Below are 24,478 nucleotides of genomic sequence, written 5' to 3' on the forward strand. Positions count from 1 at the left end.
CGGGAGGGGGGGTAGAGGGAGGGAGGGAGGGAGGGAGAGGAGGGCGGGAGGGGGGCAGAGGGAGGGAGGGAGGGAGAGGAGGGAGGCAGAGGGAGCAGGAGGAGGGGCGGGAGGGAAGAGGGGCGAAGGTCCGGGGGCGCAGGGCCGCGCCAGCGCTCGTCCCGGCCCGTGCCCCTCGCAGACCAGCTGCCACCCCCGTCGCTGGTGGCGCTGCCCGGGCCGGTGGTGGCGCCCGACGCCAACGTGAGCCTGCGCTGCGCCGGCCGCCTGCGGGGCATGAGCTTCGCGCTGTACCGCGTGGGCGTGGCGGCCCCGCTGCAGTACCGCGACTCGGCCGAGCCCTGGGCCGACTTCCCGCTGCGCGGCGCCAGCGCGCCCGGCACCTACAGCTGCTACTACCACACGCCGTCCTCCCCGTACGTGCTGTCGCTGCGCAGCGAGCCGCTGGTCATCAGCGCCGACGGTGAGCGCCACGCGCCCCGCCCAGCCCCTGCGCCCCAGCCCGGGGTCGGGGCCCCCGGTTCCTCCCTGCTCCCCAGCCCGGGGGTCCGGGCGCCAGCCTCTCCCTGCTTCCCAGTCCCGGGGTCCCAGCCACCGGTTCCTCCCTGCTCCCCAGCCTGGGGTCGGGGCCCCAGCCTCTCCCTGCTCCCCAGCCTGGGGGTCCGCACCCCCAGTTCCTCCCTGCTCCCCAGACTGGAGATCCAGGTCCCCAGCCTCTCGCTGCTCTCCAGCCCAGAACCCCTGGTTCCTCCCTGCTCCCCAACCGGGGATCCAGGCCCCAGCCTCTCCCTGCTCCCCAACCTGGGGGTCTGGGCCCCCAAGCCCTCCGTGCTCCCCCTCCCAGGGGTCCACGCCCAGTTCCTCCCTGCTCCCCAATCTAGGGATCCGTACCCTACCCCTTCTTACCCAAATCCAGGAGTCCAGGACCCCTGCTCCCATCGACCCACCACAACTTTGAGACTGGGAGCTGTGTCCCCGGTCTCACCCTGGAGGTTCGAGACCCAGAGAGCAGGCCCAGACTGTGGGTTCCGGAGCTGAAGGCCTCTCTCCCTTGCTGTCCTGCAGGCTCGGTCTCCTTGGACTACATGCAGGGCAACCTCGTCCGCCTGGGGCTGGCCGGCCTGGTGCTCATCTCCCTGGGCACACTGGTTGTTTTTGACTGGCGCAGCCAGAGTTGTGCCCCAGGCAGTGCCCCAGGCAGTGTCAGGCCCTGAGCCCCAGAGGACTGGACACAGATGCCTCGCAGTGTGAGAAGACTTCCCAGAGACAGGGAGAAGGACCAGGGATTCCTGGTGTTGGACTGGCCCCACAGTCCCCCTGGCTGAGCCCAGCTTCTGGGTCACAATAAGCTTCGTACTGTGTGCTCTAGCTCCCTTCTGGGTCATTCCTCTAGTGCATCAGTGGGAGGCTCTCTCCGTGGTTAAGGCTTCCTAGTCTCGAGGCCTGGGTTCGATGCCCAGGGCCGCTGCTCACTCACTGGGTTATTAGGAAAGAGACCTTTCCCAAGTCTCAATTGCCTTGAATGTAAAATGGGCTGACTGATAATACCCACTTCATAATCTTGTAGGATTAAGTGGGCAATACACATGAAACCCTTAAAAGTGACTGGCCCATAGTAAATGCTCAATAAATGTTAGCTATCCTATAACTGCGGTTTCTACCAGATGCTCAAGGCCGGAATGTAGTCCCCCCCACCATTGCGCATGCTCCAGCTGAACTTTTAAGCAATTCACCGCCATTTCCTTCATGCCCCCCAAGCCTCTACTTCTCTCTGAACTTCTCTCCCCCCTCGCCTCCCCCCGTCCTTGGTCGACAAGCAAACCTCTTCCAAACCCCTCCTCAGACCTTCTGACCTCGGTAGACCAAGATCAGATCAAGGAGAACTTCTTCCCTATTTAAAGCTTCATTTGTGTGCAGTGCAGGCCGTTTTCTTGAACCGTCATTACGATTAAGTGGAGTCCGTTGCCAAGGCAACAGCAAGGGCAGTGTGCGCAGTCGAGCACTGACCTGGACATTTATACATGGCACCTGGCCTGCTCCCCACGGGGTCTTGGCTGCCTTCACGGTTGTAAAGCTAATGCAAACCATTCCCCAGTGCAGCCCGTTTGCTCTCCCTCTTGCCTCTCTTTCTGGAAGGCCTGACTACATTCAGTTTCTCCTGAGTTTAGTAATTTAACTTCTACTTTAATCTTGGTAACCCGATGCCTTTATCATCCTCATACACACATACACACATTTTTCTGTCTCTAAGCACTTCTTACCGCACAACACTTGTGTTCCCTTCTTGCTTATGCCTAATTTTGATGGAGCACACATCCTCTTCTATTGTTACTAAGTTTTCCACCTTCCCCTTCTCCTCTTCCCACTCTATGAAGGAGAGGATGCCTTCCATTTTTTGGACAACCCCAGCTCCATCACCCACAAGGGGGATAGCCTTGAGCAATTTACAGACCCTCCTGAATTTTTATCCCTGAAAGAGGAAACTAAAAATATCTACCACGTTGGTTTGAGATAATCAAACAGGATAACTTGTCCCCAACGTGTGGAGAGAGATCATAAAAACTCAGATCAGCAGTTTTAATCTATCCCACCCCCCCCCCTTTTGGGGAGACATGATTAGGAAGCAAAGCTTACATCACAGCCCTGTACACACATCCATTTACATCTATAAACTAGAATTCAAGTTCTATGAAGCAATATTCACTTCTACTATTTTATTATAATCTATTTTATTAAAAATGCTGATCATGACTCCTTTCATTGATGGAACAACTCCCTAACACCCACAGTGAGACACGATTTGAGGAAGTTGAGCAATATTTGTTGGTGTTCCTTGGTTACAGAAACTGATCTCTGGACTCATATAAAGACTGGGAAATTCAAAATATGGATAAACAGCATAAAAAAAATGCTATTTCAACACCCAGTTCTCCTAGCGGTTGAGATTTGGGTACTGCAGTTAAGCAGAACTGAAATCCGAAGTCAAGTTAGCCACCTGGGTTCACTGACTTGCTGAAGAGATTGGAGGAGAGACTCCGAGCAGGACTTTCTGGGTTTGTACTTAGTACCAGTGTGGGACTCCTGTGGAGCATATCCTGGGCAATCTCCCTGTGAACTGGATGTGGACGTGGGAAATCAAGGGAGAAGCAGGGATCCAGATTCACAGGAGGGAACCAGACCTGGATGGGGCTGCAAAGTCATCAAATCCAGTCTTCTCATTTTACAGATGGGAAAAGGGTGGAATGGAGGGGTGGCATGAAGCTCCCCCATAGTCTTACAAGAAATCAGTGGCACATCAGGGAGGCTCCCCAGGAATTTGTACTTCAACTCGGCCACATCTGTTCATTCACTTTACTAGTCAACCACTCATCCCACTCATTGTCATCCATCCATTTGTTCACTGATTCTCATCCTTGTTTCTTTCTAGCCATCCATCCATCCATCCATCCATCCCCTTTCCTCTTGCTCTTATTTGAATATGTACCCTTCCTTTTGCCCTTACCCATCATTAATTCATTCTTACATCCATTCATCCATATTTCCCTTTATTAATCAGTTAACTTATTAATCTACTCACCTATTTATTGTACTTATTCAGAATCTATCAACCAACCTTTGCATTTATTTATCCAACAAGCCTGAAGATCTCTTCTTCCTAAATTGGGGAGAGGGGGAGGGGGAGTTGGAAAATTTAATAACGATAGAAGAGGATGTGTGCTCCACCAAAATTAGGCATAAATCAGGAAAGGAACACATGACTGTTGAGTGGTGAGAAGTACTCTGAGATGGAAAATGTGTGTATGAAGATGAGAAAGGAATCAAGGTTAGCCAGATGAAAAAAAATAATATTATTGATAGATAATGTTAGTAATAGAATATTGTTTTTATTTTTAAAGATTATTTATTTAAAGATTTTATTTGTTTGAGAGAGAGGGAGAGGGAGGAAGTTGAGCAATATTTGTTGGTGTTCCTTTCTGTCTCTAAGCACTTCTTACCGCACAACACTTGTGTTCCCTTCTTGCTAACTTTAGCACAAGCAGGGGGAGCAACAGAGGGAGAGGGAGAAGCAGACTCCCTACTGAGCAAGGAGCCTGATGCGGGGCTCGATCCCAGGACCCTGGGATCATGAGCTGAGCTGAAGGCAGATGCTTCACCAACTGAGCCACTCAGGCGCCCCTATTTATTTATTTTAGAGAGGGAGAGCACATGAGACCATGGCAAGGGGCAGAGGAAGAGGGAGGGAGAATCCTCAAGCAGAATCCCCACTGGGCATGGAGAATGACTTGGCGCTTCATCCCAGGACCCTGAGATCATGACCTAAGCAGAAACCAAGAGTCAGCTGCCCAATTTGCTGAGCCACCCAGGTGCCCCCGTCACTTCCACTTTTGAATGAGGAAAAGAAAGGGGAATATTATCACATTTAACTATTGCAAAGCAATTTACCGTTCTTGAGGCAGTGGTTCCTTTTTTTTAAATTTAAGATTTATTTATTTTAGAGAGGGGGGAGGGGCAGAGAGAGAGGGAGAGGATCTCAAGCAGACTCCCTGTTGAGCGCAGAGACCCCGATGTGGGGCGTGATCCCACGACCCTGAGATCACAACCTGAGCCAAAACCAAGAGTTGGATGCTTAGCTGACTGCACCACCCAGGTGCCCCAAGGCCATGGTTACTTTTTTTTTTTAATATTTTATTTATTTGAGAGAGAGAGACACACAGCGAGAGAGGGAACACAAGCAGGGGAAGTGGAAGAGGGAGAAGCAGGCTTCCCGCTGAGCAGGGAGCCCAATGCGGGGCTCGATCCCAGTACCCTGGGATCATGACCCGAGCCCAAGGCAGACGCTTAATGACTGAGCCACCCAGGTGCCCCAAGTATTTCTATTTTTAATTTTTTGAGGACCCTCCATACTGTGGTTGTACCGGTTTGCATTCCCACCAACAGTGCAAGAGGGTTCCCTTTTCTCCACCATTGTCAATACTTTTATTTCTTTTTTTTTTAATTTTAACCATTCCGACAGGTACCTCATTGTGGTTTTGATTTGCATTTCCCTGATGATTAGTGATGCTGATCATCTTTTCATGTGTGTGTTGACCATCGGTATGTCTTCTTTGGAAGAACATCTATTCAGATCATCTGCCCATTTTTTAATTGGATTGTTTGTGTTTTTACTGGTGTTGTGTTGTATAATTCTTTATATACTTTGAGTATTAACTCCTTATCAGATATATCATTTGCAAATCTTTTCTCCCATTCAGTAGGTTGCCTTTTTGTCTTGTTGATGGTTTCCTTTGCTGTGCAAAAGTTCTTTATCTTTATTTTGATGTAGTTTCAATAGTTTATTTTAGCCTTTTTCCTTTGCCTTAGGAGACATATCTAGAAAAATGCTATGACTGATGTCAGGGAAATTACTGCCTGTGTTTTTTCCAGGATTTTTATGGTTTCAAGTCTCTTAGATCACGAACAAGACAAGGATGTCCATTCTCACCACTTTTATTCAACATTGTACTAGAAGTCCTAGGCATAGCAAACAGACAAGAAACAGAAATAAGAGGCATCTAACTGGTAAGGAAGCAGTTAAATTTTCACTATTTGCAGATGACATGATATTGCATATAGAAAACCCTAAAGACTCCACCAAAAAGCTATTAGAAGTAATAAATGAATTCAGTAAAGTTGCAGGATGTAAAATTAATATCCAAAGATTGGTAGCATTTCTATATACATGAATAACGAAGTAGCAGAAAAGAGAAAACTAAGAAAACAATCCATTTAGAACTGCACCAAAAAGAATAAAATACCTAGGAATAAATTTAATCAAGGAGGTGAAAGACCTGTACCCTGAAAACTATAAAACATTGATGAAAGAAGTTGAAGAAATGGAAACACATTCCATGCTCATGGATTAGAAGAATTAATATTGATAAAATGTCCATACTACCCAAAGCAATCTACAGATTCAATGTGTTCCCTATCAAAATATCAACAGCATTTTTCACAGAACCACAACAAATAATACTAAAATTTAAATGGAACCACAAAGACCCCAAAATAGCCAAAGCAATAAATCTACTATCAGGCATAAGCATGGCCCTGATCCACTTCTCCTCTAACCCTAAAGGCAACCATAATCTGGTGCAAGTCCATTTCTTTTTTAAGATTTTTTTTTTTTACTTGAGAGAAAGAAGAGCCCACGCGAGCACACGAGCCAGGGAGAGGCAGAGGCAGAGGGAGAAGCAGATTCCCCACTCAGTGGGAAGCCCAACACTGGGCTCAATCCCAGGACCCTGAGATCATGATCTGAGCTGAAGGCAGACACTTAACCGACTGAGCCACCCAGGTGGCCCTGGAAACTTTCCTTTTTAAACACTGTGGTAAACTACACATAACATGTACCATCTTGACCATTTTTAGATGCATGGTTCCGCAATGGTAAGTACATTCACGCTGTTGTGCCCCCACCACCACCACCATCCACAGAGCTCCTCATCCTGCACATCTGTGCCCATTAAACCACGACTCCCCCTCCTCCAGCCCCTGGCTCCACCATCTACCTTCTGTCTCTATAAATCTGACTGCTCTAGGGACCTCCTAGAAGTGACTCATACAGTATCTGTCTTTTTGTGTCTGGCTCATTCCATTGAGCATAATGTCCTTGAGGTTCACCCACATTGTGGCAGGTGTCAGAATGTCCTTCCTTTCCGAGGCTGAATAATATTCCATTGTGTCTCCAGACCACGTTTTGTTTGCCCATTCATTCGTCAATGGACACTTGGGTTGTTTCCACTTCGTCCACTGTGAATAACGCTCATGAGAACATGGATGTACAAGTATCTCTTTAAGACTCTATTTTCAATTCTTTTGAAAATATACCCAGAAGTGGAATTGCTGGATGGTAATTAATTTGATTCAGTTTTTGAGCCTCTATGCAACTCCAGAGTCAGGGGATGTGACTTTGCTTCTTGGCGCCCCACTCAAAGCACACACGTGCTTGTTTTTCAGTTTCCATAATTGTATCAACATTTCTTGTCCTACATTTGCTCCTCTCTCATTGCCTTGTTTCCTTCTTAGCTTATGTCCTCCTAATAAATCCCCTAATTGTCTTTCAATGAGGTTTTGGGAAGAAATGTATATGTCCCATCTGCATGTTTATGTGGCAGTCCTTATATCTGTCCCTAAATTCAGCAGTCCCAAATTCTAAGCTTTACAAGAGTTCACTCCTCTTTTAAACTTTGAGTTTTTTGCATCCCACAGCACCTCACTTAAAATTTCTAAAGGCTTAAATTTCAATAACATTTAAAGGGATAAATTAACATATCAATTTTAGCCAATTTAGAAAGCACAGATAAGCAAAAGGAACAAAAAATATTGAGCACAATTCTACTACTCAGAGAATGACACTTTTGTAAATAAACTAGATTTACCTTCTAGATTTTTCCATGTGCACATCATGCCTGGGTTGTCTCTTGTTCTGTCTACACCTCAACCAGATGTGGAACACAGCTCCCTAAGTTCTCCTGAAGAGCCTCTTTCCGCCAGAGATCTAATGACAGATTCCACACAAGAGATTTCACTGAGGAGATAGTTCACATCGCGTCCCCACAACAAACCACTTACAAACCCACCACAGACATTTCTCTTCTTCAAATTCCTTTTCTGCTATGTTGCCTGCCAGTGAGGGTTCTTCTGTCTTACCTTCTCTTTATAGGGCCTGTTGTCTCATTCTCCCAGATCCCCACCACTCCGATGCCCTATGACTTCCCACCTCTTTGCCCTCAGCTCTGACCCCATTCCTGCCCTCAGCATCCCTGGGACATAACCCAGAAGTTGTGCACATCGCTTTGCTCACATCCTGTGACCAAAAGGACCCACAGTTCCCTGAGGGAGAGAAATGTTGTGGGTTTTTTTTTAAGATTTTATTTATTTTATTTGAGGGGGTGGGCAGCGGAAGAGGGAGAGAGAGAAGCAGACTCCCCGTGGAGTGCAGAGCCCAAGGTGGGGCTCCATCTCATGACCCTGAAATCACGACCTGAGCCGAACCCAAGAGTCAGATGCTCAAGCGACTGAGCCACCCTGGCGCCCCTAGAGAAATGTATTCTTATTCTGGATCGCTGGGAGCCCAGGTATTTGCTGTCACAGTGCAGAAGGGGACGATGGGATTGAAGTCCAGTTAGCAGTGTCTCGCATGCTCTGCATACTCATGGCTATGCCTTAGAAGTGGGTGGCTGACCTCTGGGCTGCTGGGAGGACTCAGTGCATCAAGCCTGTGGGAAGTGGTTTGAGAGTGTGTTGCAATAGTCATTTCCTGATAGAGACTAGAAGACAGAAACTCCGGGTATGCAGAGTGGAGGACTGAAAAACCAGGGGCAAAGCTGTTCCTGCACATCCTGGAGTCAAGAGGACATCTTGGCTTCTCACCACCAACAAGACTGAAGGAAGATCCTTGGAAGAGGCTTGTGGGTGCTGCCATGATGCCCCAACTCTTGGCTCTGCTCTGCACTGGTAAGTCACGGAGGAGGGCAGCCACTGGACGGGTGGGGCTGGGCTGTGGCGGCAGCTGGAGTTGGTGGGGCCTGTGGGGTGGGTAATGGCGTGGGGTTAATAAACACAGACTAGAATCTTCCATTTCCTGAATACAAATTATGTAGAAGGGACATGTTGGGTGCTTTACACACATTTTCCTGTTTCCCCAAACTCAGTCATCCCTGAACTTCCCCAAGACATTTTTCCCTATGTACGTGACCTCTGTATTCTTTCCTATGTGATCTTCCTCTTTAAATTCCCCAGGTTTTTGTATTATTATTTTTGTACTCAACTCTATTTTAAAAGAAAATCTGTAAAACACTTCTATTAATAGAAAATCAGTGTCCCTCATCAAAAACAGACCCTGTTCGCCTCTGGGCCACAGTTTCCCCAGGTCCTGTTTCTGAGAGGTAGCAGTGAATGCAGAAAGCCGGCTTCAGTCTAGCACTCGGCAGTGGTATTCTTCCATGGGATCTGAGAGAGTGCCAAGAACCGAGAAGACAGACTTTCTCACACAGGCTCAGTGACACTTCCTCTCCTGTCATTGACCTGAAGTCATCTTACATCTCTTAGAGAAAGTCTCCCAAATAATTCTCTTCCCCATACTGCATTCAAGGAATCTGAAAGTCACAGCTGAAGTACCTGCCAAGGTCACTCTGCTGCTAAGCGGAGAAGCCGAATTCAAATTCTGGTCTGCACAGTGCCAAAGACCATAATTTTCCATTGGGCCATACGAAGGAATTAAAAGGTCCTAATTTGGGGGTCGGGGGGTGGAAATGTCTGGAGGGTGGATGAAGGGAGTCATGGTTAGAAAAACCTCAAGAAGGTAAGTGAGCAGTGGATCCAATGATCTTAGTGGGTGCCAGCAACCTTCTCCTGGAAAGGGCCTGATAGGCTCTGGGGTTACATGGTCTTTGTTACCTACCGTTCAACACCTGTCAGAATGGCTCTCATCAAGAAGACAAGAGGTGTTGGTGAAGACACGGAGACGAGGGACTCATGCACTGTTGGTGGGAATGCAAACTGGTGCAGTCACTGCAGAAGACAGTATGAAGGTTCCTCAAAAAGTTAAAAATAGGGGTGCCTGGGTGGCTCAGTCGGTTGGGCATCTAACTCTTGATTTCAGCTCAGGTCATGATCTCAGGGTCATGACATCAAGTCCTAGGTTGGGCTCCTCACTGAGCGCAGAGCCTGCTTGAGATTCTCTCTCTCCCCTTCCCTCTGCCCCCCCCCCCACATGCTCGTGCTCTCTCTCTTTCTAATAATAATTTTTAAAAAAGCTAAAAGTAGAACTACCATATGATCATCAACCCCACTTTGGGGTTATATATCTAAAGGAAATGAAAACATGAAATTGAAGGGATGTCTGCATCCCCATGTTCACTGCAGCATTATTCACAGCAGCCAAGGCATGGAAATGACCTGTGTCCATCCATGGATAGATGGTTACAGAAGATGTGGTCCGTATTATTCAGCCGTGAGGAAGAAGGAAATCCCATTTGTGACAACATGGATGGACCTTGAGGGTATTACACGAAGTGAAACAAGTCAGAGACAGAAAGATAAATACTGTATGAACTCACTTTTCTTAGGATCAGTTCGTCTAGATCTGAAAGGAAGGCCACCAGGGAACATACACCTCACCCTTCCAGGCAATACCAATCTTAGATTTTTGAGATTTCCTCCGGGGTACCAAGGAGAGGACTCATGGCGAACCGTAATGTCAGGGATGCATTAGGCCATTCCCCAAGGGCAGACAGAAGCTTCTCCATGCAAAGGACTGCGTTCTCAGCAGCTAGATGTCCCTTATCATAGGGTAGGGCTCTCCCCACTCCTTCCCCCGCTCTCAGTTGATATGGATGGTTATGCTGTTGCGTTGGGAGGGAATTTGGGAAATCATTATTTCTGAAATCATTATTTCAGAAATCTTCGCAAATGACTTTCTCTACATAAGACCAACTCCATTGGTCAACATGTATTTGTTGAACATATGCTAAAGTCCACACTGCATTCTAGGTAGTGAGGATGTATTCTCTGCCCTCAAGGGGCTTAAATTCTAGTGATTCCAGATCTCTTATGAACCCAAGAGCATTAGGAATAATAGGTGTCTTTAAAACCTAAGTGGTTTCTTTTCCCCCCAGCCAAATGGTTTTTGTCATTATTAAGATTTCTCTCACACTCAAGGAGCCATGGCACCAGGGGAAGGGTGGGTCCTGTGCCCTCTACAATGTTGACACGCTCAGGAGACACCCGAGTGACACATTTAGGGTAACAGGGATGATCAGGGGCCAAGTGTAGTGTCCCTTATCCTCTCTCCACCATCAAATCTAGAGATGACATCACAGGATACAACAGATGAATAGGGTGGATGGATAAAAGACGGGTGGTGGGGGAAATCGTTGGGCTCTGAGGCAACATGGCAAGGCCATCCAAAGTCCTGGGGCCATTGTGAGGAGAGATGACCCTGGGACAGTGAAGTGGGACAATGTGAGAAATGACAGAGACTGTGGTAGACCCCCGAGGATGTCCATATCTTGACTCCCAGGAGCTGTGGATATGTTCCTTTATGTGGCAAAGGAAATGCAAGGTGGCAGGAGGGATTAAAGTTGCTTATCAGTTGGCCTTAAAGTAGGGAGCTTCTTCTGGATTATCTGGGTGGTCACAGTGTAACCAACCACACGATCCCCAGGGTAGCAAAAGAGGCAGAAGAGGGTGTCAATGCACCAACGATTCCTAGTTTTAGAGCCAGAGGAAAAGGCCACTACCAAGGGGTGCAGGCGCCTCTAGACGCTGTGAAAGGCCAGGAAATGGGTTGTCATCTAGAGCCCCCAGAAGGAACCCCACAGCCCCGAAGACACCCTGGTTTGAGCCAGTGGGACTTGTGTTGTTGGATTTTTCTAACCCACGGAACGGCAAGATAATAAATCTGTGTCATCATGAGCCACTAGACTTGTGACAATCTGTGACACCAGCAGCCCTAGGAAATTAACATAAGGGGCAAGCCAGCACCCATGCCAGATGGGTTCTCCAGCAGGAGGCTGGGACTGCCACTGAGCGTGATGACAGGGCTCAGCGGCAGCCCCTGGGGAGGCCCCTTGGGATGGGGTTCCAGGCAGGTGCTCATGTCTCATGGATGGTTCTCTTGCAGGGCTGTGTGCTGGCCAAGGAAGCAAGACAACTGATGGTGAGTTCCTTCAGTCAGACCCTCCCTCCCCTTCACTCCAAACTCCCCGTGTCCCTTCTCTTTCCTTCAAGGGGTTTCCTGAGAGCAGACAAGGGCACCAAATCCCATCCCCAAATCTCCTTCCTTCCAGAGTCCCTTCCCAAGCCCTCCCTCAGGGCCTGGCCCAGCTCGGTGCTGCCTTGCAAGAGTAATGTGACGCTGCAATGCCAGACTTCTACCAAGAATGTCAACTTTGTTTTCAGAAAGGGAAAAGTTCCTTTGCAGCCTGTGAAATCACGGGCTTCCACAGAGGGCCTGGCTGAATTTCACCTCACTGACCTAAAAACCGACAATGCTGGACAGTACACCTGTGAGTACTCCAGACTAGGGAGCCCGTACATAAGTTCACAGCCCAGTGACGTCCTCCTACTGCTGGTGACAGGTGAGGAGGTGCCTCGGAGGGACATAGGGTCTTGCAGGGACAGGTGTGGGGGAGGAACCCGAGGGAGGGAGGGAACAAGGGGAGATGGAGAAACACAGAACAGAATGAGCTGGCTCAGCTTCATCCAGGGCTTGCTGGGGAAATCTTCCCACAGTCAGAGTGGAAAGAGGGTGAGACCAGGGATCTGTCATTTCCCCCACTTGGCGGGAACCCCTGCCAGGAGAATAAGGGAGGGTGGGGGACCCCGGGCTGCTCCCCATGACCTCAGAGCCCTCCTTTTCTTCCAGGAGATTTACCAAAACCTTCCCTCCAAGCCTACCCAAGGGGTGAGGTGAACGTAGGAGAAAACGTGACCCTGCAGTGTCAGAGGCCAGCCAGTGTTTATGAGACTGTAATGTTCGCTCTACTGAAGGCAGGAGCGGCAGGGCCCATACAGATCCGGGGTCCAGTAGAGAAGGAGACGGACTTCTCCCTCCAGACTGTGACAGTCAGTGATGCCGGGAACTACAGCTGTGTGTACTTCCAGACAGGGATTCCTTTCTGGGCTTCGCACCCTAGCGATCCTCTTGAGATCCAGGTGACAGGTGAGGTTTGCACTGTCAGGAGGACCGTAGCTGGATTACCTGCCTGCTGAGGTGCTGGGTCCTGAGGGAGTGCGGTGCGGGCACAGTCTGTCTCCACAAGACTCTGCAGCTTGGAGAAATCATTTAGGAAGAACCAAGGGAGGGCCAGGATTCTGTGGAACAGTGTAGAGGATCTTCTGCCAAGACAGGGAGCAGAGATGGTGGAGAACCACATAAAAGGAGGCTGGGTGGGGGCTTCCCACTGTAGGTGGCCAGATGTACTCTGGGGGGACAGGCTTCAGGGAGGGGGGATTTGCAATAATTGACCCCCACTAGGAAAATAAGATGTAGCCACAAAACCATCGCATATCTCCTGGGCAGGGCATAATTCATTTAGACTAAAATGTGAATGACACCTCCTGGGGTTATGCAGGAGGAGGTTCTAACAAAAAGGCAGAGGAGGGGGCAGAGAATAACAGAGCCCAGGAGGATCTTCCTGAGAAAGACTCAGAGACTGCAGCAAGATCTGTGTTCCATTTTCATTGGGACTCTAGCATTCTTGCCTTTTAGCTCACTGAGTCAAGCTTTTCTCTTCCTGCCGAGCCCTTTCTGTCAAGAGGAATGATTTTTTTAAAAACCATGGCAAAAGTGCATAACGTATAAGTTACCATCTTATTTGCAAGTGCACAGCTCAGTAGTGTTAAGTGCACTTGCACCACCACCCACCTCCAGAGCGCCCTTCATCTTGCAGAACTGAAACTCTGTCCCCATCAGATAGCCTCTCTGCACCCCCCCACCCCCAGCCCCTGGCTCCCACTATCCTACATTGTCTCAATATATCTGACTAATCCAGGAACCTGACATCACTGGAATCATACGGTATTTGTCATTTTGTGACTGGCTTTTCTCACTCCGAAATATGTTCTCAAGGTTCACCCATACTATAGCATATAGCTGGATTTCCTTCCTTGTTGAGGCTGATAACGTTCCATTTTATGGGCAGACCACATTTCGTTTACCTATCCATCAGCTGATGGACATTTGGGTCCTTTCCACCTCTTTGGCTACTGGCCCATCACCTCCTGGCCACCTAGTGGCTATCGATTCTTTTGGATGTATACTCAGAATTGGGATTGCTGGATCTTAGGACAGTTCTACCTTTACATTTTGGAGGACCCGCCACCATACTGTTTTTCATAGTGGCCACGTTCTACGTTGCTACCTACAGGGCACAAGGGTTCTGTTGGTTTGTTCAGGAAAGGGATGTTTTTTGGCCCTTGTGCACTAGGGCTATTTTTGACGACTGAATTTGTCCAGGACAAGCGGAGGAAGAGAGGCCAGTAGGAACCAGGCATCCTCCTGGATGGGGGCTGAGCACCCCAGTACTGACATGAGGACCAGTCATACCTGCACAGGGCAGTAAACAGAGAACCTGGAATTTCCAAAAAGCTCATGGTGCCGGGATTCGGGGCTCCTGAGAAATGCCACGCAGGAGAGGACAACAGGTGAAGTCAGTGGACCTGAGTTAAAACCACAGCTCTGGCGCTTGCTGTGAATATTCCTCAACTCAGTTCTTTGCCTGCCTTTCCCTCATCTGTCAAGTGGGGGGGAGGCAGCAATGCACACCTCCGACCCATACAACTTCTGTAGGAAGGAGAGAGAATGTAAGCGATCAATTATAATGGAGAGTTTTGAGGATTGTATTCAAGACACTTGGTTGCAAGTGAAAAACACCTACCTTGAAGTGACCTAGGGAAAGTGAGGGGAATAGATCAGCCCTTGGAATTAAAGAGGTCATTCAGGGTTTCCCAATCGGGCACTACTGACATTTTTTGCTGGATAATTCTTTTTTTTGGGAGGGGGGGAGAATGGTGCATCCTGTGCATCATAGGATGTTCAGCTGGATCTCTGACCTCCACCTGCTACAAGTCTTCTTTGCCAACTGTGACAACCACATCATCTCCGGACACTGGCAAGTGTCCCACGGAGTCCGGACTATGCGTGGCTAGAAACCACTGGGATCATGGGCCAGTAAATCGTGGGAAGCACGTGGATGCCACCTGCTTCAGAAACTGGAATGAGGGACCAGAGTGTTGCCCGGATTCTTTTCCCCTCTGACACTTGTTTGTGTCCTTATGGTGCCCATGTCATTCTCTTTTAGTGGGGACCAGCTCCCTCTTTTGGGCAGAGAGCATGGCTTTTATGAGCTGAATTTATGAGCAGCTCATAAATTTTACTCCTGGAGAAGCATCTGACCCTCCTTCCCAGACCCAGTTCAAAACAGACAGACACACAGACAGACAGACAAAGGGACTGGGGAGGGCTGTGAATAGTCCTGGTCAGCTTAGCCTCTAGATCGATCCTAGGAAATGCTCATGAGAGAATGCTGTGCAAGAAAAACCCCAGCACCATCCAGGGTGACTCGAATGTAGGGGGGAATGAGCAGTTCCTAAAAGAAGGAGAGGAGCTACCCTCTGATCCTATGGTCTGAAATTTGTGTCCCCCACCCCTGCAATTTCACATTGAAATCCTAACCCCTAATGTGACAGCTTTAGGAGGCGGGGGCCTTTGGGAGATGCTTAGGTCTTAAGGGTGGAGTCCTCATGATGGGACTAGTGCCCTTATAAAAGGAGACCCCAGAAGCTCCCTTGTCCCCTTCTGCCACACAGAAGAGCCCCACCCCCACCCCTGGACCATGCTGGCGCCCTGATCTCAGATTTCTGGTCTCCAGACCTGTGAGAAAAAGATGTCTGTTGTTCATCAGCCCCCCAGCCTGTGGCATGCTGTTAGAGCAGCCTAAAGGGGCTAAGACAGCTAATAAGGGTGGGGTATCTGCTCAGCAAGGGTGTTTGCTACAGAATTACAGAGCCCTGGACAGAGCAAGAAAACTCCAAGGTCCTGAGGTTGATCTGGAGACCACGGGCAGCAGCACGGGGTAAAGGAGTTTTCTGTCTACCCCAGGGTGGGGCCACAGAGCCCAGGAGTGAGGCAGGGAATTCACGGGTCCAGGGAAACCTTTCCTGCATCTAAGATCCAGCTACTCCATTGCCTCCTACGTCAATGTGAAGGACACTCCCCCCAGGGATAAGTCAGGTAATTGGGATAAAGGGAAGAACATTCAAACAACCATAGCCATTTGAACAGGGATGAGCACCTGTCACTTAGGTAGATGGCCCCCCTGTCTGGAAGAGTGTGTACCTACTCTTGTTTTGCAAGTAATTACAAGCATTTGGATTTTAGTTAGTTAACAAGCTATCTTCCTATAGATTACTTAGCTTCTGTCTGCCTCAGTTTCCGTACCTGTTAAACGGGGCTGATAGTAGTACCTACACAAGGGACTCATGGTGAGATTTTGAGGAGTTAAAGGACCTAAATCCTTTCTAAACTGTCTGGTGGACAGCAAGTGTCATCGAAGTCATCTAAGTCTTTACTATTATTATCATTATGAACACCCCAAACGTCCCCCTCTGCATGGCAAAACAGCTTTATCAAGAGCTGCACTCCTAATGCGAGACTTTCCAGGAAACAGAGAACATCTGAGGTGTATACCCCTCAGATGGTAACAGTAAATATCCTCATTGTTACAATGAATTACAAATATTAGTGGAGAATTTCATGACCTCCTAAGGTCTTCCAGGTTCTAAAAGGGCCAAGGGTGCATGTCTGTGTCTTTAACTCAGCTCAATTGCACGTGACAAGGTTAAGCACAGATGAGATGGTCTTCAAAACATGACGCTCAAAGAGACAAAACCGGAAGAAAAATATTGTAGGTTGGATCTGCTCTCTGTAGAAGGTGGACATTTTAAATAATTTTGGGTTATTCCACAACTGGTGAGTCATTTGTTTTTTCTCTTCTTTATCCTTGGCATATAAGGAACCTTCTGAGTTTCTTGATATGCTGCTCCCGGCATGAGTACGTCAGTGACAGAACAGCTCAACTGGAAGGACCCAGGAAGCTGTCGTCAAGCCCAATCACCACCTTTCCCATGTTCCTTCAGCAACTGTTCAAACCCTGACAACCGTCACCAAGGGCAACAGGCTGAGGAAGACAGGAGGGTGTCATCTGGGGGGTGGGGGGTGGCAGGGAGATGATTGAATATAGGTGCACTGACAGATTACTGCAAACGGAGCCCAAGAGTTTCCCTTTGGGATTCGCCAGAGCTTTTTATAAACCCTTTCGACATTTTTGGTGGTCACTGCTGGGGATGGGGGATAGAGGATGCTCCTGGCATCTAGGAGGCAGAGACCACAGAAGCTGCAAAACACCCTGTGATGCCCAGGGCCCCTCCCCACCAAGAACTATCCAGCCCCGAATATCAATGGCGCCCAGGTTGAGAAACCCTGCTCCAAGCCCACTGTCTAGTTTCCAGGTAGACACCAGAGTTCTTGCAGGGATTTTAAGGGTGGAGACCATACTCTCCTCCAATTCCTGAAGCCTCTAATTCCTTAAACTATGTGCCCCGGACCAGTAGCTGTTTCAGAAACTACTTACCAGAGTACTGTCTTCCTTCAAGGTCACTTGTGGTGTTTTGGGGTTTTTTTCCCTTTTATCCTGAAGTTTGATTTGTCTCCCGTTTCCCAGCAACTTCTTCAGAGCCAGACCCTAGGAGCCTGATGGTTCGTGGGGTTTACTCATCATTTCTAAAGTTGGAATGAGATCAATGCAGTCTCTGGTTTGGAGGAGAGCAGAATGTACCTGGCAGGGGGTAGGAGGGAGGGTGAGTAGACAGGAGGTGGTTGAGTCGAACAGTGTCCCACTTCCTGACGGTGTGGCTCCACAGGACAGAGAGGCGAAAAGCTGCAGGTGATACTGCAGGGAACAGAGGAAACAGTGGTCCGGAGTGAACAAACTTCCCAGGTCTGCTGCCTTCTTGGAAGCTCAGGGCTGGGGGAGGAGGTGGGCTCTTCAGATGGTCTCAGGGGTCTGCTTCTTCTGCTTTGGTCAACTCGTAGCCAGCACAGCTATGGATGGTAAAGGCAATGAAGAGTGATGTGGTGAGTATCATCACATTAGCAAGAGTCCCATCCCGGTCTCTGCTACTCACTAGCTGTGTGACCCTGGGCAACTCATGTAGCCAGTAGGCTGGACACCCAGGAGACAGCTGATGTTGAGCCTGGAGGTAGCTGGAAGCAGAATTCCTTTATCCACAAAGGAGATCAGTCTTTCTCTTTGGGCCTTCAACTGATTGGATGAGGCCCACCCATATCACAGAGAGTAATCTGCTCTACTCAAACTCTGCTGACTTCAGTATTAATCACATCTGTTTTTTTTTTTTAAAAGATTTTATTTATTTATTTGACAGAGACACAGCGAGAGCAGGAACACAAGCAGGGGGAGTGGGAGAGGGAGAAGCAGGCTTCCCGCAGAGCAGGGAGCCCGATGCGGGGCTCGATCCCAGGACCCTGGGATCATGACCTGAGCCGAAGGCAGATGCCTAACGACTGAGCCACCCAGGCGCCCCCACATCTGTTTTTAAAAATGAATTTTAGTTAAGATTGCATTTATTTTATTTTATTTTAATTCCAGTGTGGTTAACATACAGTGTTATATTAGCTTCAGGTGCCACCTTCCTGGCAACCAGTCTAGACTGGTATTTGACCAAATAACTGGTACTGTAGCCTAGTCAAGTTGACACATAAATTTAACGATCACACCCGCCTACACTCAAGTCTTGGGGTCCCTGAGGGGGTCTGGACACTTCTGGAATACACTCGCCTTTTCTCTCTGCATCCTATCTTACTTAATTCTGTTCCTAGATAGACCCCAAACTCAGAAAACCGTCCTCCCACAAACCAGCCAGAGAACTGATAAGAATTTCCTTTCTTTTGGGAAATCTGAAAAACACTACCTAACAGAAGTAACAATCAAATAACAGTCCCATACCCACCACCCAGAATTAGACTTGTTTAGTTTGTCGTATTTGTTCCAAGTTGTTTTCTTTCCACAAATAAAGATAAAAAAAAAGAGAGTCCTCTTTCCTTCTCAACATTATTCCCATTATTTCCCCCCTTCCCAGTAGAACCCTCTGCCCTGAAGCTGGTGTTATTTCTGTGCATGTTTTTATATATTTTTACTACATGGACGTGCCTTTGTAAACAATGTATAGGGGCGCCTGGGTGGCTCAGTCATCAAGTGTCTGCCTTCGGCTCGGGTCATGGTCCCAGGGTCCTGGGATCGAGCCCCGCATTGGGCTCCCTGCTCGGCGGGAGGCCTGCTTCTCTCTCTCCCACTCCCCCTGCTTGTGTTCCCTCTCTCACTGTGTCTCTCTCTGTCAAATAGATAAATAAAATCTTTAAATAAATAAATAAATAAATAATGTATAGAGTTTTAAATTTTATTTAAATTTGATTGAGATACCACCTTACACCAGTTAGAATGGCAAAAATTGACAAGGCAAGAAACAACAAATGTTGGAGAGGTTGTGGAGAAAGGGGAACCCTCTTACACTGTTGGTGGGAATGCAAGTTGGTACAGCCACTTCGGAAAACAGTGTGGAGGTTCTTCAAAAATTTAAAAATAGAGCTACCCTATGACCCAGCAATTGCACTTCTGGGTATTTACTGCAAAGACACAGATGTAGTGAAAAGAAGGGCCATATGCACCCCAATGTTCATAGCAGCAATGTCCGCAATAGCCAAACTGTGGAAAGAGCCAAGATGCCCTTCAACAGATGAATGGATAAAGAAGATGTGTTATATATATACAATGGAATATTACTCAGCCAACAGAATGGATGCATACCCAACTTTTACATCAACATGGATGGGACTGGAGGAGATTATGCTAAGTGAAATAAGTCAAGCTATGGTTTCACTTATTTATGGAACATAAGGAATAGCATGGAGGACATTAGGAGAAGGAAGGGAAAAATGAAGGGGGGGGAATCAGAGGCGGAGACGAACCATGAGAGACTATGGACTCCGAGAAACTGAGGGTTTTAGAGGGGAGGGGGGAGGGGGGATGGGTTAGCCCGGTGATGGGTATTAAGGAGGGCACGTACTGCATGGGGCACTGGGTGTTATACGAAAACAATGGATCGTGGATCACTACATCAAAAACTAATGATGTATTGTATGGTGACTAACATAACATAATAAAATTTTAAAAATTTTTTTAAAAAGAATAAAAAATTTTTTGATTAAATTTAAAACTTAACTCAAGAATTCCGTCTTCTAGGTAAAACTGAAAGGAAGTCTCCCAAGATGGCAGAAACAGAGCTAGGTAAGAGAGTCGAGCTTCCTGGGACATACAGTCATTCACCCGTGGGATGAGAGGTCCTTGTGCAGCCATGAGTTATCCACCCCTGGGAAAATTCTCGAGGATGTGTGTCTATCTGTTGGTGATGCCTGAAGGCTGTAGCTCAGTACAAGGTCTTCCGAGGTGGGGAGGATCAGAGGCACAGCTCTGCCTCCTCGGTAGCTGGGCCACTTTGGAAATAGTACTTCAACCCTCTGACGTTCAGCTTCTGCATCTGTAAAATGGGCATCACTCTGTCTCTCTCCCAGGATACTTGTAAGTATGAAAATAACGTAGTGAGCTCTCCAGCACGTGGTAGGAACTCGATTGATGGAGACACACTGAGGCACCAGAGTGTCTCAGGAAACCCTGGGCCCTCTTAACCCCTCACCTCTCCCCAGGGACCACTGGGATCACCCTCTTTGTCATCTTCATCTTTCTCTTCCTCCTTGGAACCTTCCTCATCTGGAAATACACCCGATGTGGTGAGTTCAGGAAAACAACAGCTAAATATTTGGGAGGAAATGGGAGAAATAGAATGGGAAAGTAACACCACAGGGTTGATCCTGTCTCTCTTTTATCCCCAGGGGCAGCTCCGGACAAGATGACCAAACGGTAGAGCTACTCAGAGGATCCCATATGCCCATACTTAACTCTTCCTCCATTGTTGCCTTGACTACTCAAGACCTTCTTTCTTACCTCAACATTTTATGTGGCCCCAAGCAGCCCCAGCAACCATCCTGTGTCTCTCCATGTCCTCTCTTCTTACAACCACCCTCCACTTCTCACTCAGTGTTCTTTCCTTGGATCCTTTCCTCATGGACCACACTGCCCCCAACCACTTCCCCTCCTCACCTCTCAAGACTTTGCTGAGCACCCGAATGACTCAGGGACCCCAGGGAGGGGTGTATGAGCGTCGAGTAAGTGGGGGGGACTTTGGTTTACACATGATCTTGCTTGGCACCTCACCTCCATCTACCCACAATGATCCCGATTCCTTTTACCTTTACCAATTTCCTTTACCTCTAATGCTTCACTGTTTCTTTTAGGTCCCACTCTAAGGAACCTGAAGAAGTGGGGCCAAGTATTCAGCCTGAGAAAGAAAGTGGTGGTGGGTACATGTGTGTGTGTATTTGTATGTGTGTGGTGTGTGCACACACATGTGCTGGTTGTGCTCACGTAAGCACGTGTATTTGAGTGTGCATGTGAGTCCACATGTGTAGGTGTGCAGGGATGTATGCATGCATGTGAACATGTGTGTGCATGTGTGTGAGAGCATGCATGTGTAGACATGTGTATGAGTGTGCTGTGTGTGTACATGTGTGGTTTGCGTGTTCTTGTGCATGTGGATGTGTGTATGAGTATTCATGTGTGCACACACGTGCGTGCGTGCAGACTTAACCCCGGAGCCTAGGGGTGAAGCAACAGCAGAATTTTTCCTTCCCAGATCCACCCGCAGCTATGACGAGCTGCTCTCCTGCCTCGGTGAGTTTCCGCTGTGGCCATTTCCCGTCATCCCCTCAACCCAAGCTCTCTGTCACTCCCTCCAGTTTTGTCAATGGTTTGGGCCTCTGCTTTCCTCTACCCCCACCCTTGCTCTACTTTCCAGGAGAATCTGGTCTGAAATTTTCTGTGCCTTCTCTGGCCAGGGGACCTTCATCCCATGACTTGTCCTTTCTGGGGACATTTCCCCATGTGACATGGGATGCACATCACCTTCTTTCTAGGATGAATGGGATGATTTAATGAGCTCAGAGCCACACAATGATCAGTAGGATCCCAGGCATGGTGTAAGCATTCAGTGCTCCTGAAGCTACTATTATTATAAACTATCTGTTATAATCTCGGGCCAGTGACTTTCCCACCCTGAGCCTCTGTTTCTTCATCTGGACAATGGGGATAATGTGCCCCACCTCTTCATGCTATTTATGAAAATATGGTAACCACCTACCATGACGTACCTGCATACTACAACCTGCAGTTATCAATAGTGACCCTTACTGTTTTCATTTACACTTCAATTTTTTTAAAAATTGCGGCAAAATGCATATAACATAAAACTCACCATTTAACCTGTACAAGTTAGCAATTGTTGGAATATTCACAATGCTGTGCAATAATCACCATTATCTAGTTCCAGAACATTTTCATCACCCCAGAGGAAACCCCACAGCCTTTAAGCACTCTCTGCATGCCCATACCCCCACCCCAAGCCCCTGACCACCACTAGCTTTCTGTGCCTAAGGACTGACCTATTCTGTACATTTCAGATTAACACTCTCTTTGGTGGCTGTTTGTATGAATTATCTATGGTTTCATAACAAATGATCCCCAAACACAATGGCTTAAGGCAACACTTATGATCTCACGGTGTCTGCAGGTCAGGAATCTGGGTGTGACTCACACTGGTCTCACAGGCTGGCATGAAGGGGTTGGCCAGGGCTGGTTCAGGCTTGGATTTGTTTCCACACTCACTCACTCAGGTGGTGGCTGGCAGGATTCAGTGCCTTGCTGGCTGCTGGCCAGAGACCACCCTGACCATATGGGCCCTTCCGTAGGACAGATCGTAACCCAGCAGCTGGCTTGATCAGCATGAGTGAGGGACCTGAAAATAGACAGGTGTGAACAAGCGGAAGTCAGTCTTTCACCACCTAGTCTGGGACACGAAGACACAGGACAGCCCATCCTTTTCACTTACTCTGTTTGACAGATGCATGTCCCTAGGTCCCACCAACCTTCAAGAGGGTAGGGGACTGCACCAAGACTCAAAGTGCAGGAGGCTCTTTCTAATACAGCTGTCTACCACACTGTTGTTATAAATGCTGAATCTTCACAATCCAACACTCTTTCCCAGGAATACTTGATCCTTTTCTCCTTGCTTCCCTTCAGGATAAAACATCCCAGGTCTCAAGAGCTGAGGAACCCTATGGAGTGACTTATGCTGAGCTGAACACCAGAGCCCTAAGTGAGGGTCCCTCCAGCCAGATGGAGCAGCCTCTGGAAACCTGTGTGTACTCAACCCTTAAGGCATAGCCAGGAGAGCACCTGGAGCCTGGGAAGGAAGAACTTCCAACAAGGGGATGGACAATGGAGAGAGGACCCTTGAGGCACTAAGCAAATGGGGATCCCTTTCCTCAAATCTCCAATGAAGACTTGTTTACTTCTTCTAAAAATTTATTTTTTTTAAATAAGAGGTATCATTTGCATAGAGTAAGATGCACAAACCTTATCTCTACCTATCTCCTTTGGTATAACCACTGTCCAATGAAAAACAGTATTTCTAGCACTCCAGAAGTTTTCTTTGTGCCACTCTCCAGCTAACCACCCTTCCCCTGAGATCATTCCTTTTTCTGACTTGTATCGCCTTGGATGACTTTTGCCCCTTCCTCATACGCACTCATATACACGCAGTACACCACGTGAATTCTTCTGTGTGGGCTGCTTCCAGGCGAAGATGTTGTTTCTGAGGTTTATCCCGGATGTTACTCGCATTTGTACCTTCTTCCCTTTTTACTGCTGAGTATTACTCCGTTGCACGTTCATGCCACAATCTGTTGATCCATTCTCCGATGGAAGGACACTTGGGTTGTCTCCAGGCTGAGGCTTCTATGGGTCAGGTTGCACGAATACTCTTGGCTATGTCTTTGTATACACAGGCACATATGCAGGTCTTTCCCTGGATCATAAATAGTGGGACGGCTGGGTCAAAGAACAGGTATATGCTTCATTTCATTAGACACCTGTCAGCAGTTTTCCAGAGGGGTTGTCCCACTTCCTGCTTCCTTCCTGACAAGCGCTCAGTGCCTTTCTTGACTGCCACTCTTCTGCTCCCACTCCCTTCTCTCCAGAAAACTGCCCCCAGGACCTTACACAAGTTTGTGGGCTTGAGCGAGCCTTCATTGTGGCTTGTGACCGCCAATTATTCTCACTCCTGGTATTTGTGCCTCCATGTAATCCCCTCCCCTGGTTTTGGAGACTTGCTTCTAACCTACAGAATATAGCAAAGGAGACAGGATGTCACTTCAGCAGTCGTGTTAATGAAGAATACAACTACCATCTAGACAGCAGGCTCTTTCCTGCCTTCTATGATTGTGCACTTGCGTGATGATGTGAGCTCCCCATTTTGGAGAAGCCCACTTGGCAAGGAACTGAGAATAGTCTCCAGCCAGTAAGGAACTGACTCCTGCCCACAAGCATGTGGGCTTGTGTCATATAATAAAGAATTTGGCTGATCTTTGTCCTTGGCTCTGGGGAGGTAATCTCTAAGTACTTGGAATCTCTCGAGTAACAGGAGCATCTTTGTTATTCACGGTGGGTGCCTTGTACCACACCTGGGTTTATGTCAGTGAGATGCCCCAGGATGGGGGCTGGTGATGCCAGAAAGACCAACCATGTGATTACAGGGTTACAGCCTTGACCTCTGGGGATGAGAGGGGGCTGGAAACAGAGTCAGTCATGTGGGCAATGATTCAATCAATCACACCTATGTAAGGAAATTCCGATGAAAACTCTGGACATTCGGGGAGCTTCCTGCTTGGTGACACATCCTGAGAATA

At 48.1% G+C, this 24,478-nt stretch overlaps 2 protein-coding genes and 1 long non-coding RNA gene across 6 annotated transcripts in view; 2 read left to right on the forward strand and 1 right to left on the reverse strand.

The window, feature by feature from the left end:
* OSCAR (osteoclast associated Ig-like receptor) overlaps positions 1 to 1,727 on the forward strand; it is a 6,368-nt gene extending 4,641 nt beyond the window's left edge. Inside the window, exons 4-5 of the mRNA XM_032388842.1 lie at positions 182 to 463; positions 1,066 to 1,727. Coding sequence (XP_032244733.1) covers positions 182 to 463; positions 1,066 to 1,214 — 431 coding nt within the window. The 3' untranslated portion in view covers positions 1,215 to 1,727. The remainder of the gene's footprint in view (positions 1 to 181; positions 464 to 1,065) is intronic.
* Positions 1,728 to 8,413: 6,686 nt separating this feature from the next.
* On the forward strand, positions 8,414 to 23,313 carry LOC116622358 (T-cell-interacting, activating receptor on myeloid cells protein 1-like). Of its 4 annotated transcripts, XM_032388808.1 has the most exons (10): positions 8,414 to 8,496; positions 11,666 to 11,701; positions 11,832 to 12,122; positions 12,410 to 12,706; positions 19,863 to 19,907; positions 20,324 to 20,407; positions 20,510 to 20,537; positions 20,972 to 21,033; positions 21,370 to 21,407; positions 22,812 to 23,313. In XM_032388808.1, the coding sequence occupies exons 1-10, from the start codon at positions 8,463 to 8,465 to the stop codon at positions 22,953 to 22,955; spliced, it is 1,059 nt and encodes a 352-aa protein (XP_032244699.1). In that variant the 5' UTR covers positions 8,414 to 8,462; the 3' UTR covers positions 22,956 to 23,313. The 4 variants fall into 4 exon arrangements, with proteins under 4 accessions (XP_032244699.1, XP_032244701.1, XP_032244697.1 ...); XM_032388810.1 differs by lacking the exon at positions 12,410 to 12,706; XM_032388806.1 differs by lacking the exon at positions 22,812 to 23,313 and having other exon boundaries at positions 21,370 to 22,316.
* LOC116622382 lies at positions 8,467 to 19,956 on the reverse strand. Its single transcript, XR_004297561.1, has 3 exons — positions 19,843 to 19,956; positions 17,178 to 17,647; positions 8,467 to 8,567 (listed from the first exon to the last, which is right to left on the reverse strand). It is a non-coding gene; the product is annotated as an uncharacterized LOC116622382 (long non-coding RNA).
* Positions 23,314 to 24,478: the final 1,165 nt, after the last annotated feature.

Source organism: Phoca vitulina, unplaced genomic scaffold, assembly GCF_004348235.1.
Source record: "Phoca vitulina isolate PV1807 unplaced genomic scaffold, GSC_HSeal_1.0 scaffold52, whole genome shotgun sequence".
NCBI classification, from domain to species: Eukaryota; Metazoa; Chordata; class Mammalia; order Carnivora; family Phocidae; genus Phoca; species Phoca vitulina.